The sequence below is a fragment of the Nomascus leucogenys genome, chromosome 5 (assembly GCF_006542625.1).
Source record: "Nomascus leucogenys isolate Asia chromosome 5, Asia_NLE_v1, whole genome shotgun sequence".
In the NCBI taxonomy this organism is placed as follows: Eukaryota; Metazoa; Chordata; class Mammalia; order Primates; family Hylobatidae; genus Nomascus; species Nomascus leucogenys.
The window spans coordinates 10,574,142-10,594,295 of record NC_044385.1 but is presented as its reverse complement, the minus strand read 5'-3'; the positions used below and the strand labels follow the sequence as shown (position 1 = coordinate 10,594,295).

General features: G+C 37.9%; 1 protein-coding gene across 6 annotated transcripts in view; it reads left to right on the top strand.

Moving 5' to 3' along the window:
• Positions 1-20,154, top strand: part of RYR2 (ryanodine receptor 2) — a 787,631-nt gene that overhangs the window by 542,157 nt on the left and 225,320 nt on the right. For 4 of the 6 annotated variants that reach the window (XM_030812626.1, XM_030812624.1, XM_030812628.1 and 1 more), the window contains 7 exons: positions 1,812-2,020; positions 2,657-3,009; positions 3,674-3,788; positions 5,417-5,577; positions 6,041-6,070; positions 7,436-7,595; positions 13,984-14,070. In XM_030812626.1, the coding sequence (XP_030668486.1) occupies positions 1,812-2,020; positions 2,657-3,009; positions 3,674-3,788; positions 5,417-5,577; positions 6,041-6,070; positions 7,436-7,595; positions 13,984-14,070 (1,115 nt within the window). The remainder of the gene's footprint in view (positions 1-1,811; positions 2,021-2,656; positions 3,010-3,673; positions 3,789-5,416; positions 5,578-6,040; positions 6,071-7,435; positions 7,596-13,983; positions 14,071-20,154) is intronic. The other 2 variants (XM_030812625.1, XM_030812627.1) reach the window with 1 other exon arrangement.

Genomic DNA, 20,154 nt, shown 5'->3' with positions numbered 1-20,154 from the left:
TTTACTAATTTCTGCTAATGCAGTTCAAGCTCTCTGAGATCTATTGTATTTACACCATGCTTTTTATTTTATTTCTTTGGGGACACTTGTTTAAAACAACTTTTCTTGACTATAGCTTTAAGAGCTGTCACAGCTGCAGATACAGCTGCAATTTTTTTTAGTTTTAACTAGAAATTCATCATTTACCCTTCCTTGAACACAGCTGGTTATGTTCTTTTTTCCTGGTTGATGGCACTGTTATACAGCTATTCATTTGACTATATGTTGATGCATACAAACTGGGTGAAATCATTATGAATTATTGGATGTAATTTTTATCATCTTATGCTATTTTGGGGGTTATATACTGCTTTCACTGCCACTAATTTCAGTAAGAGAAAAGTGTGTAAATCATAATGACAGAGCTAACTACAATTCTTGTCAAAATTATTGGCTTATTAGGATCCATCGCTTTTATGCTCTACAAATTAGAGGATCTAATTTGTAGTCTGCATTCCAATACTGACGTTTTTAGTGTGCTGCCTACTCGAACATTCATGTAAAACATTATAGGAAAAAATGAAGGCTGGGCACAGTGGCTCACACCTGTAATCCTGGCCCTCCAGGAGGCCAAGGCAGGCAGATCACCTGAGGTCAGGAGTTTGAGACCAGCCTGGCCAACATGGTGAAACCCCATCTCTACTAAAAATACAAAAATTAGCTGGACGGAGGGCGTGCATCTGTAGTCTCAGCTACTTGGGAGGCTGTGGCTGGAGAATCACTTGAACATGGGAGGCAGAGTTTGCAGTGAGCCAAGATCACAGCATTGTACTCCAGCCTGGGTGACAGAATGAGACTCCATCTCAAAAAAAAAAAAAAGTACATAAACACCCATCCCTGAAGAATATCATCTCATACCCTCGTGAAAACAAAAATCTCATCTCCTTTCCAAAAAATACCATCTCATTCATTGTCTTGCCAATCAATTCCAAAGAGCTCAAAAAAACAATTAACAAAGTTAGTATAGTTCCCCTTTTTGTTCAAAAGAGGAAAGATTTGCTAACTCTGACACACATGGGAAGAGCTTATGAATATTTTATTGGTTTTTGCTCTATTGTTCATTGCTATTGCATATAAATATGATTATATATATATAATTTGTGCATTATAAATATACCTCATTCATGCATAAATACATGCTTCATACATTAAACATGTATTTTTCCCCCATGCTTAGATCCAGTTTATTCCAGAAAAAAATCCAAAATTTTCTTCAACGATCAAAAGCAACTATCAGTAGATGGAAAACTTTTAAATTTTTGCCTCCAATTCTTTTTTTTTCTTGAGCTATGTATGAGGAAATCTATAGCTCAGACTGTGTCTGGTGTTAGTGCGTATCAAGCTCTTTAGCCAGAAGGAGGAGCAAGGCAAATGAACCACATCCCTTGGCACTTAGTTCCTTCTCACTTTCCCTATATGAGACAGTACATGCACTCCTGAGCAAGGAGACTGCAGGGTGCATATCTCTAGAATCCCTGGAGGACCAGGAGCTGCATAGCATTTACTTCATCTTACAGAGTTAAGTCTGAGATGACAGAAGGGATTTATCTAAGGCCCACAGCTAGTAAATTATAATGTCAAGATCAAATCCTGGTTTTCTCACCCTTATGGGTAATATTTAATGTCATTGTTCCCTTTATTACACTACTTTTTTCACCCTAGGGTGACAGCTCTCACAAAGTTCAGTCCTGGAACAATATGTTGGATAATTCCATACTGACAGGATAATATGCTAATGGTACTAAAACTTTTGATTTTTTTTTTCTTCCCAGGATTCATACCTGTGTGTAGCCTTGGAGTGGCTCAAGTGGGTAGGATGAACTTTGGAAAGGATGTCAGCACCTTGAAATATTTCACCATCTGTGGCTTACAAGAAGGCTATGAACCATTTGCCGTTAATACAAACAGGGATATTACCATGTGGCTGAGCAAGAGGCTTCCTCAGTTTCTCCAAGTTCCATCAAACCATGAACATATAGAGGTTTGCTTTTTCTTTAAAAATCAGGCCATTTCTAAAAAGCAGGAAAAGAATATCTTTATACGCAGGAACTTCTGCTTAGACAATTATTGTGACTTACTTAAAATGATGACCTTGATGTGTTATATAGTGGTGGAATCTAAGCAAAGATGTTACTTTATACCAGCTATCAGTGGATGGGAAACTTTTAAATTTTTGCTTTCAATTCTTTTTTTTTACCTTGAGCTATGTGTGAAGAAGTCTATAGCTCAGACTGTGTCTGGGGTTTGTACGCATCAAGCTCTTTAGCTAGAAGAAAGATCAAGACAAAGGGAACCACATCCGTTCTCATATTAGATATGTTACAAGTAGCTTGTTAGAATGATGAAAAATACTTTCCTTTTTATGTATGGGCAATGTCAGGCTGAATCTGAATATATAGAATTATAAGATAAATTTCCGAAACCATCTTTAGAAACAGAAGCAGAACTCTATGACTATATCCATAGCACAGTAATCTGTTTAATCATCTCTTACAAAATGATGCCATATGTGGACCGCATTTGGGATTCTGAGAACGTGACATGACTTAGTCATCTTTAGAATCAGGAAATTGACCGTGGTGATTGGAATGTGAACTATCGCTTCTTCATTTGCTAGGTGACCAGAATAGACGGCACCATAGACAGTTCCCCATGTTTAAAGGTCACTCAGAAGTCTTTTGGTTCTCAGAACAGCAACACTGATATCATGTTTTATCGCCTGAGCATGCCGATCGAGTGCGCGGAGGTCTTCTCCAAGACGGTGGCTGGAGGGCTCTCTGGGGCTGGCCTTTTTGGGCCCAAGAATGATTTGGAAGATTATGATGCTGATTCTGACTTTGAGGTTCTGATGAAGACAGCTCATGGCCATCTAGTGCCCGATCGTGTTGACAAAGACAAAGAAGCTACTAAACCAGAGTTTAATAACCACAAAGATTACGCCCAGGAAAAGCCCTCTCGTCTGAAACAAAGGTTACTAATTTATACGCTGTGATTTGAAACTGGTAGTTATGTGAGGAGGGTTACAGTCCAGAGTAAAGGGTCTCCTAGTGTAAATTTTTTCCTCCTCCTCCTCCTCCTCCTCCCCCTCCTCCCCTCCTCCTCTTCCCCCTTCTACCCCTTCTTCTTCTCCTCCTCTTTGTGCAAAGGATGCTATAGGGAAACATTAAGCAACCTGTTAGTCATCTAATTTGTTAGTGTAGATGCAATCTATCTCAAGAGTTACTTTTTAAGATGTCTGTATTTACATTCTTGCCTGAAACTTGCAGAGTATTTTCTCCAAATAGTATTTTTTATGGTGAAGGCGGCAAGTTATTTTAACATCCTTTCTTATACTAAATCAGAGTTTCTCAGTCTCAGCACTATTGACACTTTAGGCCAGACAATTCTTTGTTGAGGACACACCTTGGACATTGAAGGATGCTGAGCAGCATCCTGACCTCCACCCACTAGATGCCAGTAACACTCCATCCCCCAAACTGTGAGAACCAAAAACATGTATCTGCAGATATTCCCAGATGTCCCCCAGGAAGCAAAATCGCCCAGGTTTAAGGCAACTCAGTTGATTATATGCTCATATTTGAAGTAGACAGAACATTTTAATGTCGCTTATTGTTAGTCCTCTAAAATATTTCAGATTTTTGCTTAGAAGAACAAAGCCAGATTACAGCACAAGCCATTCGGCAAGACTCACCGAAGATGTCCTGGCTGATGATCGGGATGACTATGATTTCTTGATGCAAACATCCACGGTATGAGCTTGCAGTTTTTGTCGTTTATTTCTATTTGTCACTAATTATGCTTTACATCTCCAATAACACATACTGATTCATCATACTTAGTAACATTATTTTTAAAATGTCTGTTTCTATTTTTGGATATATTTTGGGGACCGAAAGTTTGAAAAACGTTTATGTATTATGATGGATATTATGCAATTCAAGAGCTATTCTAGGAAAAATATTTTTAATGGCATGCCTAATCTTAATTTTGCCATCCTGGTCCTTGACAAAATTGTAAATTACTCTTGAATTTTTCAACTACATATGATTTTCTTCATCTTACTGAATTGTCTAAAGGAAGATCAGTTATCATAATTTGTGAGAGATCAAGCTTTGCTCTCTTCTATTTTAAATTCTCAAAGCTACTTCTCCTAAAATGCTACATTGAAAAAATATTTAGTTGTGTTCATTGTAGAGTGCTCCCATATTTGAGTTTGATGTTCACATGCTCTGAACTATGTCTAAATGAGTTTAGGCCGGGTGCAGTGGCTCAAGCCTATAATCCCAGTACTTTGGGAGGCCGAGGTGGATGGATCACTTGAGGTCAGGAGTTCGAGACCAGTCTGGCCAACATGGTGAAACCCTGTCTCTATTAAAAATATAAAAATTAGTGGAGTGTGGTGGTGGGCGCCTGTAATCCCAGCTACTAGGGAGGCTGAGGCAGGAGAATTGCTTGAACCCAGGAGACGGAGATTACAGTGAGCCGACATGGTGTCACTGTACTCCAGCCTGGGCGACAGAGTGAGACTCCGTCTCAAAAAAAAAAAAAAAAGAAAAAGTGAGCTTAAAGTGCCAAAATGTTATATGTCAGAGAAAGGAAAGGCCAAGAATATGCAAAAAGATGGGTGACAAGTATAAAAACCCAAACACTGGCCAGGTGCAGTGACTCATGCCTGTAATCCTAGAACTTTGGGAGGCCGAGGCAGGTGGATCACCTGAGGTCAGGAGTTCGAGAACAGCCTGGCTAACATGGTGAAACCCCATCTTTACTAAAAATATAAAAATTAACTGGGTGTGGTTGTGCACACCTGCAGTCCCACTACTTGGGAGGCTAAGGCAGGAGAATCTCTTGAACCCGGGAGGCAGAGGCTTCAGTGAGCTGAGATCACACCACTACACCTCAGCCTGGGTGATAGAGTGAGAGTCCATCAAAAAAAACAAAAAGTGAACATAGATTTGTATACATGTATAAGCTTGAAGAATTTGAAGCTTCCCTATGCTTAATGGATTCATGACTTTATTACATACGTATACTGTATATATGTACATATATATGTATGTGTGTATATTACACACATGTAGCACACACGCACATATGCTCACCAGCATCAAAAGACTTAAATCATTTAGCACTTAGGTCACGTCTTTTCTCTCTTTCTTGTTATTTCTTATTTAATTCAGGATCTCTGGTAAAAGACGTTTCTTAGTTTGTAGTGTTAGTCCTTTGTGCCTACAATATTTTCATTCACCCAAACAGTTTTAAGCCAAGAAGTGAATTCTTAAGTCATTCACAGACTTAGACACGGTTAGGATTGCAGATCCAAGTTTTGTTCTGTTTAGTTTGACTTTGCCAATATTCGGTTTTGCTCTCTTCACAGTACTATTACTCAGTGAGAATCTTTCCTGGACAAGAACCTGCTAACGTCTGGGTGGGCTGGATTACATCAGATTTCCATCAGTATGACACAGGCTTTGACTTGGACAGAGTTCGCACAGTAACAGTTACTCTAGGAGATGAAAAAGGAAAAGTGCATGAAAGGTTGGTTTTCCTCAATTTTTTTGCAAGAATGACATGTGAAAAAAATATTGGTGAACCTAGCTATTCCTTTTCCTTGTATTTTGTGACCAAGATATTTCTATTTATAGGAACAATATAATCAAGCCATTAATATCAATGTCGTTTTTGTTACTCATACAAACCAGTAAGGAATCTAAATGTATTAAACGTGCAAACTTTGTACAGTAAGAGCAGTGCAACCTTTTGGGGTAATGATCATATATTCCTTCAGGGAACATGACTACAGCTTGGGTTACCAATACTTAGCCTTTGTTTTAGGGATGAGAGATGGGTGAATGTGAGGCTTTTAACCAATGACTTGATTATAGATTTTGGGAACTGGCTATGTGGTGGGGAGAAAACTGTGAAGACAATGTGGGCTGGTAGTTTAGACCAGGTGGACGCATTTGAACTCGGACTGAGGAGAAGTGGGTTCTTTCCTCAGCTTTGCCATTGACTCGCTGTGTGGCTTTGGGTAAGTCAGTTACACTTTCTGTGCCATCTTTTTTTCATTTGTAAAACAAACCAAACTCAAACCAAACCTTCAAAAAAGTGAAGAAGGCCATCTTCCTTGCAGAATAAGACAAGAGAAGATCTGACCATTGGCTTCTACCTTTTGTGCCCATGCATCCTCTCTGATCTGCTGTGACAGGTCTCAGAAAGAGTCTTTTATAATGTTGCTTTTCTTCTATACTTGCACCATCATTTTTTGGGAAACTCACTTTCCTGCCCTTGGGTTGTAACATATGAAGCATAATGGACTTAGCATTTGCAATGGGGGCCCAGAAAAAATCTCTAATGAAGAGCTCTTTACATAAGTTTGGGACAAAAAAACCACGTCTCCAAGAATATTCTTTGGGGGCCACACTTAATTTTCAGGGATGGCAACGATATAAGTAAAGAAGTCAATATAGGGATGGGATAACTGAAAGATGATTTTGTTGGAGGAAATGGAAGATAGGGAAGGGTCATTGGATTTTACGTACATAGTGTGAAGAAATGCAGCCTACATTTGATTACTCAAAAACTGATTTATCTCAGCCTTTTTGTTCTTTCCTTTCTACTTGACTGGCTTTAGGCGTTTTTGCTGGTTTTGTTAATATGTTAACTGTACAGTGGCAGAGAAAGAGAATGCTAATAAGGCTCAGATTACTGAACTTTGTTACCATCTCTAGTAAAAGCTTTAGGGAAGGTGAAAATCAGGTGGCATTTGTGGTTAACATCACTGGGTTTTTGTTTGTTTGTTTGTTTTTTGGTTTTTGGTTTTTTTTTTTGCAGATTCTAATTAAGTCTGTCTCTCAGATCACTGGGAATTGTCCAGAAAGGGGCAAAATTTTAGCCAAATTTTAAATATATCAAATCACTGAAGGCTTATGTAGAATTTGCCTAAGGACTTTGATAGTGTTTGGAAACAAATGCTTCTCATTTCAGAACAAGTGTAAAAAAAAAAGAAAAAAAAAACTAAAAAAAAAAAATCCATGAGATGAAAATTACAAATTTGGATGATTTTTAAATAGTTAAACTTTTTTGAACCCAGAAAAAGGTCTAGTTTGGTTTGAGTTTTTGGAGAGAAGGTGCAGGTCAGTTCTTACTTGGTTCCAACTTGTTGGCCTGTCTTCATTAGGTGTGAAATGTAGAGACGTATAAGACCTGATTCAGAACGTCCACTGCAGTCAATGGAGTTTTGCTCAGAATCACAGAATCGGGCCCATTGTGCACCTCTCCCATTACAGCATGAGCTTGTTGCTTGCGCAGCATAATTTAGTTAGTTTGCAAGATATACCTGCTTTCTCTTTTATCTGTGGTTGTACAAAGATAAAAATGTTCTTTTGAAATTCAGCATCAAACGCAGCAACTGCTATATGGTATGTGCGGGTGAGAGCATGAGCCCCGGGCAAGGACGCAACAATAATGGACTGGAGATTGGCTGTGTGGTGGATGCTGCCAGCGGGCTGCTCACGTTCATTGCCAATGGCAAGGAACTGAGCACATACTATCAGGTACGTGGTCAGTGATGATATTAGGCTTCTAGGGAGGAAGACTTTTTTCCCCCATTAAAGGAAAACACAGTTTGTAAGATCAAAAAGTAAAATAGACACATGTACATGTGCCCCTGGTCTGAAAACCAGCTAAGCAGACCTGCCCCCAGCAAGCCCTCCCCATAGCTGTCCCAGCCACTGCACTCCTGTGACCTGAGAACCACCTTGGTGGCCTTACCCCAACAAAGCTGCACAATCACCACCACAAATGCCTGTAGCCAGACCACTGAGGCACTTGCAGATGCTGCTGACATAAATTACAGCTGAAGAATCCGCACAGATACTACACTACTGCATCCACCCAGAACCAAAACCAGTGTATCCTACCCAACCAGTACCCTAGAAACCATCTACGGGAAAAAATATTTTCCTACGGAAGCTACTTCATAAAGTTGGAAGAGGCTACCATTTTACCAGAGGAACAGACATCAAAGGAACACAAGAAACATGAATGGAAGGAAGCATGACTCCTCCAAAGGAACACAATAATTCTCTAGTGCCAGATCCCCCTCCCCAAAATAAATTTACAAAATGCCTGAAAAGAAATTCAAAATAATGATCTTAAGGGAACTCAGTAAGATACAATAAAATGCAGATACTTCAAAAAGATCAGGAAACCAATTCGTGATCTGAATGAGAAATTTAACAAAGAAATACATGTAGTAGAAAAGAACTAAACAGAAATCTTGTAACTCAAGAATTCAATAAATGAAATAAAATATACAACTGAGGATTTCAACAACAGACTAGATCAAGAATAAGAAAGACTTTATGAACTTGAAGACAGGTCTTTTGAAATAACCCATCCAGAGGGAGTAAAAGAAATAAAAATAAGAAAGAAGGAAAAAAGCCTATAGAATTTATGGGATGCCACTGAGCAATGGAGAAAGGCACAGAAAACGTTTAACAAAATAATGACTAGTAACTTTCCACGCCTTTGGAAAGGTATGGACATCCAGATCCAGGAAGCTCAAAGGATCTCAAGAGAATCAACCCATAAAGGTCCTTTCAAAACTGCATTATAATCAAGCTGTCAAATATCAAAGAAAAAGAGAGAATTCTAAGAGCAGTGAGAGAATAGCACCAAGTCAAATCCAATACTTGGATTTCCATTTGACTATCAGCAAGTTTCTCAGCAGAAACCTTGAAGGCTAGGGAAATGAGGTGATATATTCAATGTGCTGAAAGAACAATTGTCAGCCAAGAATACTATGTCTAGCAAAGCTATCCTTCGGAAATGAAGGAAAAATAGAGTACTCCACAGATAAGCAAAAGCAGAATGAATTCACCACCTCTGGACCTGTCTTAGAAGAAATGCCTAAGGCAGTGCTACACCTGGAAGCAAAAGGATGGTAATTGCTATCATGAAAACACGAAAAAGTATAAAACCCATTCGTAGAAGTAAATTTTAAATCAAACTCAGAATACTGCAGTACTGAAATGGTGCTATGCCAAATCTTTCAAACCTCTAGTACTCTAGTATGAAGGTTAAAAGTCAAAATTGTTAAAAGTAACTACAGCTACAAGTAGTTGTTAAGGAACACACAATATAGAGAGATGTAAATCAAGGCATCAGAAATATAACTTGTGAGGGGAGGGTAAAAGTCCAGAGTATTTTTTTTTTTTTTTGAGACAGAGTCTTGCCCTGTCACCATGCTGGAGCTCAATGGCATGATCTTGGCTCACTGCAACCTCTGCCTTCTGGATTCAAGCAATTCTCATGCCTCAGCCTCCTGAGTAGCTGAGATTATAGGCATGCGCCACCACACCCAGGTAATTTTTGTGTTTTTAGTGGAGATGGGATTTCACAATGTTGGCCAGGATGGTCTCGATCTCCTGACCTCATGATCCACCCACCCTGGCCTTCCAAAGTGCTGGGATTACAGGCATGAGCCACCACGCCTGGCCGGTCCAGAGTATTTTTATGCGACCAAAGGTATCAGCTTAAGATAGTCTATTATAACTACAATATTGTTTATCTTAGTTTCATAGTAACCACAAAGAAAAAATTGCAGCAGTCACACTAATGAGAAAGGGAATGGTATCAAAGCTTAGCACCACAAAAAGGTACCAAACCACAAAGGTAAGCAAGAGAGAAGTAACGAAATGAAGGATCTAGAAAACAATGAACAAAATGTTAAGAATAATTCCTTACCTATCAATAATAACCTTGAATGTAAATGGATTAAATTGCCCAATTAAAATATATAGAGTGGCTACATGGCTAAAAAGCAAGACTCAGCTATATGCTGCCAACTAGAGATTCACTTCACCTGTAAGGACAGACATAGCCTGAAAGTGAAGGGATGGAAAAAGATTTTCAATGCAAATGGAAACTGAGAGTGAGCAGAAGTAGCCACACTTGGATAAAATAGACTTAATTCAAAAAATGTGAAAAAGAGTCAAAGAAGGTCATTATTTGATAAAAAAGGATCAATTAAGAGGATATAGCAATTGTGAATTTATATGCATTCAACACTGGAGCATCCAAATATATGATGTATGTTTTATCTAAAGGGAGAGATAGGCTTCAATACAACAATAGTAGGGAAGTTCAACACCTCACTTTCAGCAACAGCAGATAATCCAGACAGAAATTCATCAAGGAAACAGCAGATTTAAACTGCACTCTAGACTGAAGAGACATACTAGACATTTACAGAACATTCTGTGCAACTGATGTATAGCTGAAGAATACACAGTATTATCAACTGCTCATGGGGCATTCTCCAGGACAGATCATATGTTAGGCCACAAAATAAATCTTTAAAAATTTAAGATGATATCGTATATGTTTTCTGATAACACTAGTATAAAACTAGAAATCAATACTGAGAGGAACTGAGGAAACCTTATGAATACATAGACATTAAACAACATGCCACTTAATAACCAGTGGGTAAATGAAAACATTAAAACAGAAATTAAAAATTTTCTTGAGACAAACAAAAATGGAAACACAACATACCAAAAGCCATGGGATACAGCAGAAGCAGTTCTAAGAGGGAAGTTTACAGTATTAAATGCCTACATTTAAAAAGTAAAAAATAAACCACCTAATATTGTACCTCCAAAAACCACAAATACAAGAACAAACTAAACCCCAAATTAATAGAAGTAAATAAATAATAAAAATTGGAACAATAATAAAACAGAGACTGAACAATGCAAAAGATCAATGATACAAAGAGTTGGTTTTTTGAAAAGACAAAATCAATAAACCTTTAGCTAGAGGAAGAAAGAGATGACTCAAATAAATAAAATCAGCATTGAAAAGAAGACATTACAACCTATACCACAGAAATACAAAGGATAATGAGAAAATATTATGAAAAATCCTATGCCAACAAATTGGATAACCTAGAAGAAATGGATAAATTCCTAGATGTATACAACCTACCAAGACTGACTTATGAAGAAACAGAAAATCTGAGCAGATTAATAGTGAGTGAGGAAATTGTATCAATAATGAAAAGTCTCCATCAAAGAAAAGCCCAGGACTAAATGGGGGAAAAGTTGAAAGCTTTTTTTTCTAAGGTCTGGAACAAGACAAAGGTGCCCACTTTCACTACTTCTGTTCAACATAATACTAGAAGTGCTAGCCAGATAATTCGGCAAGAAAAAGAAATAAAAGTCATCCAAATTGGAAAAGAAGTCATCAAATTGTCTCCGTTTGTAGATGACATGATCTTATATATAAAAACCTTTAAAAGTTTACTAAAAAACTGTTAAAACTAATACATTCAGTAAATTTGCAGGATACAAAATCAATGTACAAAAATCAGTATTTATTTACACTAGTAGTGAATGCTCTGAGAAAAAAAACCAAGATACAATCTCATTTACAATAGCTTTAAAAATCAGTTATCGGCTGGGCGCAGTGACTCATGCCTATAATCCCAGCACTTTGGGAGGCCGAGGCAGGTGGATCATCTGAGGTCAGGAGTTCTAGACCAGCCTGGCCAAAATGGCGAAACCCCATCTCTACTAAAAATACAAAAAAATTAGCCGGGCATGGTGGCAGGCACCTGTAATCTCAGCTACTGGGGAGGCTGAGGCAGGAGAATCACTTGAACCCAGGAGGCAGAAGTTGCAGTGATCTGAGCTCCAGCCTGGGTGACAGAGCGAGACTCCATCTCAAAAAAACAAAAATAATCAGTTATCTAGGCATACATTTAACAAAGGAGGTGTAAGATCTCTACACTAAAATCTATAAAACATTGGTGAAATAAGTTTAAGAGGACAGAAATAAATGGAAAGATATCTCATGCTGTTGGATTGGATGGATTGGAAGAATTAATATTATTAAAATGTCCATAGTACAAAAAGTAATCTACAGATTCAGTGAAGTCCCTATCAAAATACCAATGACATTATTATTCTATTATAGAAATAGAAAAAAAATTCTAAATTTCTTATGAAATCACAAAAGACCCCAAGTAGCCAAAGCAATCTTGAGCAAAAAGAATAAAGCTGGAAACATCACACTACCTGAGTTGAAAATACACAAAGCCACAGTAACCAAAACACTACCTGAGTTGAAACTATACCACAAAGCTATAGTAACCAAAACAGACATGTAGACCCATAAAACAGAACAGAGAGCCCAGAAACAAACCCATCTATCCATAGCCAACTAATTTTCAACAAAGGTGCCAAGAACACACATTGGGGAAAGGACAGTTTCTTCAATAAATGGTACCAGGAAAATTGAATATCCACATGCAGAAGAATGAAACTGGACCCCTATTTTTCACCATATACAAAAATCAACTCAAGGTGGATTAATGTAGGACCTGAAACTATGAAACTACTGGAAGAAAACATGGGGGAAACACTTTATGACGTTGGGCTGGGTAAGGATTTTTTGGACAAGACCTCAAAAGCACAGGCAACAAAAGCAAAAATAGACAAGTGGGATTATATCAAACTAAAAATCCTCTGCACAGCCAAGGAAATAATTAACAGAGTGAAAAGACAACCTACAGAATGGGGCAAAATATTTGCAAACTATACATCTGATAAGGGATCAATATCCAGAATATATAAGGAACACAAACAACAATAGTAAAAACAAACAATCTGATTTAAAAGGGGGCAAAAGACCTTAATAAGGATTTCTCAAAAGAAGACGTACAAATGGCCAAGAGGCATATGAAAACATGCTGAGCATCACTAATCATCAGCAAAGTACAAATCAAAACCACAATCTTACCTTATTCCAGTTAAAATGGCTATTATCAAAAAGACAAAAGATAATAAGCATTGGCAAGGATGTTGAGGAAGAGGGAAACTCATACACTGTTGGTGGGAATGTAAATAAATGTAGCCATTATGAAAAACAGTATGGAATTTCCTCAACAAATTAAAAATAGAACTACCATATGATCCAGAATTCCCCGTACTGGGTATATATCCCAAGGAAATGAAATCAGTATGTGGAAGGGATATCTGCACTCCTATAATTATCACAGCACTATTCACAATAGCCAAGATAGGGAATCAGCCTAAGTGCCCATCAATGGATGAATAAGTGAAGAAAATGTGGTATGTATACACAATAGAATACTATTTGGTCATAAAAAATAATGAGAACCTGTCATTTGCACCAATATGGGTGAGCCTGAAGGATATTGTGTTAAATGAAATAAGCCAGATATAGAAAGGAAAATACTGCATTGCTCACTCATAGGTAGAATCGAAAAAAGTTAATCTCATGGAAGTAGTGAATAGAATAGTGGTTATCAGAGACTGGGAAGGGTAGGGGAAAGTGGGGGAGAGGGAGTGGATATCCAATGGCTATAGAGTTAACATTAGAAAGGAAGAATAAGTGCTGGTGTCCTGTTGGGCAGTAGGGTGACTATAGTCAATCATCAAGTATTGTATATCTCAAAATAACTAGAAGAGAGGATTTTGTATGTCCTCACAAAGAAATGAAAAATGTTCAAAGTGATAGACATGCTAATTACCCTGATTTGATCATTATACAATGTATGCATGTATCAAAACATCATATTGTATCCCATTAAATATCTACAATGTGTCAATTAAAAAACAGTAAATTAGGAATTAAAAGAAAATGGAAAAAATTGAATTAATTATGTATGTTTACTTCTGTTAAGTAATGACAATGCCATAAGCCCTTCAGAGTAAACAGAGTATGTTCCCCCAGCAGTGTTCACATAGTAATGAAATACTCTAATTCTTGAAGGAGCACATCAATCAATATGCAAGGAAGGAAAATCTCTGGGCTCCTTCTGTAAAGTATTCATTTGTTGTTAGAAAGAAAATATTTTTTCTCTTGTCTTCTTTCATTACTAACATTATTAAATTCATTTGTGTATTTCAGGTGGAGCCGAGTACAAAATTATTTCCTGCGGTTTTTGCACAAGCTACAAGTCCCAATGTTTTCCAGTTTGAGTTGGGAAGAATAAAGGTAATAAAACTCATTCCTAGTATTATATTTGTATTATTTTCTATTAGGACATAGCATTTATTTATTCTGAAATAAATTCAGTATATTAGTACTGATATGAATCAAATAAATCATTCTTTCAAGTAAAGATAGCCATGCTTGAAAATGTCTTTCAGGTCACAAGGGTAACATAATAATTAAAAAGTGTTTCTCTTTAGTTATCATATGTATATTATTCAATAAAAGCCCTGTTCAATAAAAGGTCTATAGAAAAAAAAAATGCCAGATTACACACATTGCAGGAATCATTGAACTCATAGGTGAGCTAATGAATGGACTTAAAGATCTGAAACCATGCCACCTACAGTAGTGGTACGTATGGAATACTCCAGTAACATAAATGAAAGAACAACTCAGTTGGATGGGTTGGATCAGCCAAAGCTCAAAGAAGAGGTAACATTTAGTTTGATTACTAACTGTAAAATAGGAGCTCTTGGGGTACATTTTTAGGAGAGGTCATTCTAGGCAGAGGATGAGAAGAAGCAAAAATATGTAAGAGTGAACATGCTGAAGGTTAAGGAATTCAGTGTAACTGTAACAAAGGATGCCTTCCAGAATGTGGCTGGAGATTAAGATGGATAAAAGGTAGAACAAGTCCAAGTTGAAAAGGTCTTCTGTGCCATTGAAAAGGTTAGCACCTATTACATAGACAGGGGAAATCCATTGGAAATTTGAAGAAGGGGATTGAGCATAATGAAACTTGTTTTGGAAAAATATGTTGTTATTAATGTGGAGGTGGGCAAGAATGAGAATAGTGAGTAGCAATGAGGTGTCAATAATTTGATACTGTCTACATGGAAGACAGTGATTAGAGCCATGGAAGTCAGAATGAAAAATGATAAATGTAAAAATACTTTATAGAAGAAATGAATATGTGAAGGCCTGCGATGGGTGTTGACGTGATGCGATTTCTGCCCAGTGCTCTGAATGTCAAAGTGAAGAAATTCAATGAGGCACAGGTAAACGGTGGGAGTAACTATGAATCTCTTAAGGTAGCCAAATGCCTTGTCATCTAATTAGTGACACGCATGAATGGATGAACAAGATTCCTACTGTCCATACCTACTATCCAGCAAAACCACAGCCAAGGAAATGGGCTTGGCAGAATCAACGGGGAAAGAAGACCCTGTTGAGCTTGACTCTAGTCTGGCACAGTGAAGAGACATGAGAGGTGTAGAATAAGTGGGAGGTGCCCGGCACTGCCCCCAACCCCATCCCCGCGAGGGGGCAGGACGGGGTCCACCAGCCTTTGCAGGCCGCTGGTGAAATAACACTACTCTGATCATGTTTTCACTGACCCGGTGAGGTGGAGGGGCGAGCCCCAAGGGGCTCTGACTTCTGGCACCAAGTACCCGGCTGCACGCACATGCCAAATTGTAAAGACCCTCGATGCTAGGAAGAAACCACATCAACTAACGAGCAAAATAACCAGCTAACATCATAATGACAGGATCAAATTGACACATAACAATATTAACCTTAAATGTAAATGGGCTAAATGCTCCAATTAAAAAACACAGACTGGCAAATTGGATAAAGAGTCAAGACCCATCAGTGTGCTGTATTCAGGAGACCCATCTCACATGCAGAGACACACATAGGCTCAAAATAAAGGAATGGAGGAAGATCTACCAAGCAAATGGAACACACACAAAAAAGCAAGAGTTGCAATCCTAATCTCTGATAAAACAGACTTTAAACCAAGAAAGATCAAAAGAGACAAAGAAGGCCATTACATAATGGTAAAGGGATCAATTCATCAAGAAGAGCTAACTATCCTAAATATATATGCACCCAATACAGGAGCACCCAGATTCATAAAGCAAGTCCTTAGAGACCTAGAAAGAGACTTAGACTCCCACACAATAATAATGGGAGACTTTAACGCCCCACTGTCAACATTAGACAGATTGAGACAGATAGTTAACAAGGATATCCAGGAATTGAACTCAGCTCTGCACCAAACGGACCTAATAGACATCTACAGAACTCCCCACCCCAAATCAACAGAATATACATTCTTCTCAGCAACACATCTCACTTATTCCAAAATTGACCATGTAGTTGGAAGTAAAGCTCTCCTCAGCAAATGTAAAAGAACAGAAATTATAACAAACTGTCCCTCAGACCACAGTGCAATCAAACTAGAACTCAGGATTAAGAAACTCACTCAAAACCACTCAACTACATGGAAACTGAACAACCTGCTCCTGAATGACTACTGGGTACATAATGAAATGAAGGCAGAAATAAAGATGTTCTTTGAAACCAATGAGAACAAAGACACAACATACCAGAATCTCTGGGACACATTTAAAGCAATGTGTAGAGGGAAATTTATAGCATTAAATGCCCACAAGAGAAAGCAGGAAAGATCTAAAATTGACACCCTAACGTCACGATTAAAAGAACTAGAGAAGCAAGAGCAAACACATTCAAAGGCTAGCAGAAGGCAAGAAATAACTAAGAGCAGAGCAGGACTGAAGGAAATAGAGACACAAAAAACCCTTCAAAAAATCAATGAAACCTTGAGCTGGTTTCTTAAAAGATCAACAACATTGATAGACTGCTAGCAAGAATAATAAAGAAGAAAAGACAGAAGAGTCAAATAGATGCAATAAAAAATGATAAAGGGGATATCACCACCAATCCCACAGAAATACAAACTACCATCAGAGAATACTATAAACACCTCTACACAAATAAACTATAAAATCTAGAAGAAATGGATAAATTCCTGGACACATACACTCTCCCAAGACTAAATCAGGAAGAAGTTGAATCCCTGAATAGACCAATAACAGGCTTTGAAATTGAGGCAATAATTAATAGCCTACCAACCAAAAAAAGTCCAGGACCAGACAGATTCACAGCCGAATTCTACCAGAGGTACAAGGAGGAGCTGGTACCATTCCTTCTGAAACTATTCCAATCAATAGAAAAGAGGGAATCCTCCCTAACTCATTTTATGAGGCCAGCATCATCCTGATACCAAAGCCTGGCATAGACACAACAAAAAAAGAGAATTTTAGACCAATATCCCTGATGAACATCAATGCAAAAATCCTCAATAAAATACTGGCAAACTGGATCCAGCAGCACATCAAAAAGCTTATCCACCATGATCAAGTGGGCTTCATCCCTGGGATGCAAGGCTGGTTCAACATACACAAATCAATAAATGTAATCCAGCATATAAACAGAATCAATGACAAAAACCACATGATTATCTCAACAGATGCAGAAAAGGCCTTTGACAAAATTCAACAGCTCTTCATGCTAAAAACTCTCAATAAATTAGGTACTGATGGGATGTATCTCAAAATAATGAGAGCTATTTATGACAAACCCACAGCCAATATCATACTGAAAGGGGAAAAACTGGAAGCATTCCCTTTGAAAACTGGCACAAGACAGGGATGCCCTCTCTCACCACTCCTATTCAACATAGTGTTGGAAGTTCTGACCAGGGCAATCAGGCAGGGAAAAGAAGTAAAGCGTATTCAATTAGAAAAAGAGGAAGTCAAATTGTCCCTGTTTGCAGATGACGTGATTGTATATTTAGAAAACCCCATCATCTCAGCCCAAAATCTCCTTAGCTGATAAGCAACTTCAGCAAAGTCTCAGGATACAAAATCAATGTGCAGAAATCACAAGCATTCTTATACACAAATAACAGACAGAGAGCCAAATCATGAGTGAACTCCCATTCACAATTGCTTCAAAGAGAATAAAATACTTAGGAATCTAATTTACAAGGGATGTGAAAGACCTCTTCAAGGAGAACTACAAACCACTGCTCAATGAAATAAAAGAGGACACAAACAAATGGAAGAACATTCCATGCTCATGGATAGGAAGAATCAATATCATGAAAATGACCATACTGCCCAAGGTAATTTACAGATTCAGTGCCATCCCCATCAAGCTACCAAAGACTTTCTTCACAGAATTGGAAAAAACTACTTTAAAGTTCATATGGAACCAAAAAAGAGCCCACATTGACAAGTCAATCCTAAGCCAAAGAACAAAGCTGGAGGCATCACGCTACCTGACTTCAAACTATACTACAAGGCTACAGTAACCAAAACAGCATGGTACTGGTACCAAAACAGAAATATAGACCAATGGAACAGAACAGAGCCCTCAGAAACAATACCACACATCTACAACCATCTAATCTTTGACAAACCTGACAAAAACAAGAAATGGGAAAGGATTCCCTATTTAATAAATGGTGCTGGGAAAACTGGATAGCCATATGTAGAAAGCTGAAACTGGATCCCTTCCTTACACCTTATACAAAAATTAATTCAAGATGGATTACAGACTTAAATGTTAGATCTAAAGCCATAAAAACCCTAGAAGAAAACCTAGGCAATACCATTCAGGACATAGGCATGGGCAAGGACTTCATGTCTAAAACACCAAAAACAATGGCAACAAAAGCCAAAATTGACAAATGGGATCTAATTAAACTAAAGAGCTTCTGCACAGCAAAAGAAACTACCATCAGAGTGAACAGGCAACCTACAGAATGGGAGAAAATTTTTGCAATCTACTCATCTGACAAAGGGCTAATATCCAGAATCTACAAAGAATGCAAACAACTTTACAAGAAAAAAACAACCCCATCAAAATGTGGGCAAAGGATATGAATAGACACTTCTCAGAAGAAGACATTTATGCAGCCAACAGACACATGCAAAAATGCTCATCATCACTGGCCATCAGAGAAATGCAAATCAAAACCACAATGAGATAGCATCTCACACCAGTTAGAATGGCAATCATTAAAAAGTCAGGAAACAACAGGTGCTGGAGAGGATGTGGAGAAAAAGGAACACTTTTACACTGTTGGTGGGACTGTAAACTAGTTTAACCATTGTGGAAGACAGTGTGGCGATTCCTCAGGGATCTAGAACTAGAAATACCATTTGACCCAGCCATCCCATTACTGGGTATATATACCCAAAGGATTATAAATCATGCTGCTATAAAGACACATGCACACGTATGTTTATTGCAGCACCATTCACAATAGCAAAGACTTGGAACCAACCCAAATGTCCATCAACGATAGACTGGATTAAGAAAATGTGGTACATATACACCATGGAATACTATGCAGCCATAAAAAAGGATGAGTTCATGTCCTTTGTAGGGACATGGATGAAGCTGGAAACCATCATTCTCAGCAAACTATCACAAGGACAGAAAACCAAACACCATATGTTCTCACTCATAGGTGGGAATTGAACAATGAGAACACGTGGACACAGGAAGGGGAACATCACACACCAGGGCCTGTTATGGGGTGGGGGTAGGGGGGAGGGATAGCATTAGAAGATATACCTAATGTAAATGACGAGTTACTGGGTGCAGCACACCAACATGGCACATGTATACATATGTAACAAACCTGCATGTTATGCGCATGTACCCTAGAAGTTAAAGTATAATAAAAAAAAAAAGAAGAACTGAATAGGATTTAACAATGAATTGGACTAATAGAATTTGTAGATGAATTCAGGATCTCAAGGAGAGTGAGAGTGAATGATTGATTTCAAATTTTAGTTTGGACAATTTGGCCATGCTGATGCAAAAAGTAGAAGAGCTTGTTGAAATTCAGGAAAAAAGGTTGAACTTAATTTTGCAATTGTAAAGTTGAGGTTCCAGGCACACACTGGAGTGAACAGAGTAGATAGTTTTATTAGGCTGGCTTGGTGACCCTGGACATCTTTCTTAAATTATTTGAGCTCAGTTTCTGCGTCTATAAGATGGGGTTCACAGTATCTGTTTTATGGAGTTAATATAATTAAACAACTTGAGCAATGCTTTATACATGGCATACAGCAAATTTATATACTCAACAAATTTATATACAATATACGTACGTATGCATACCTATATACACATATGTATACACAATTGTGCTAAAAAGAGCTATGCTGGAGATTAAAATTTTCATCGTCAAGAAATCAGTTGTAATTCATCTTTGAGTGTGAATGGAATATTTGAGGGCAGATGTAGAGAGTGGGAAGA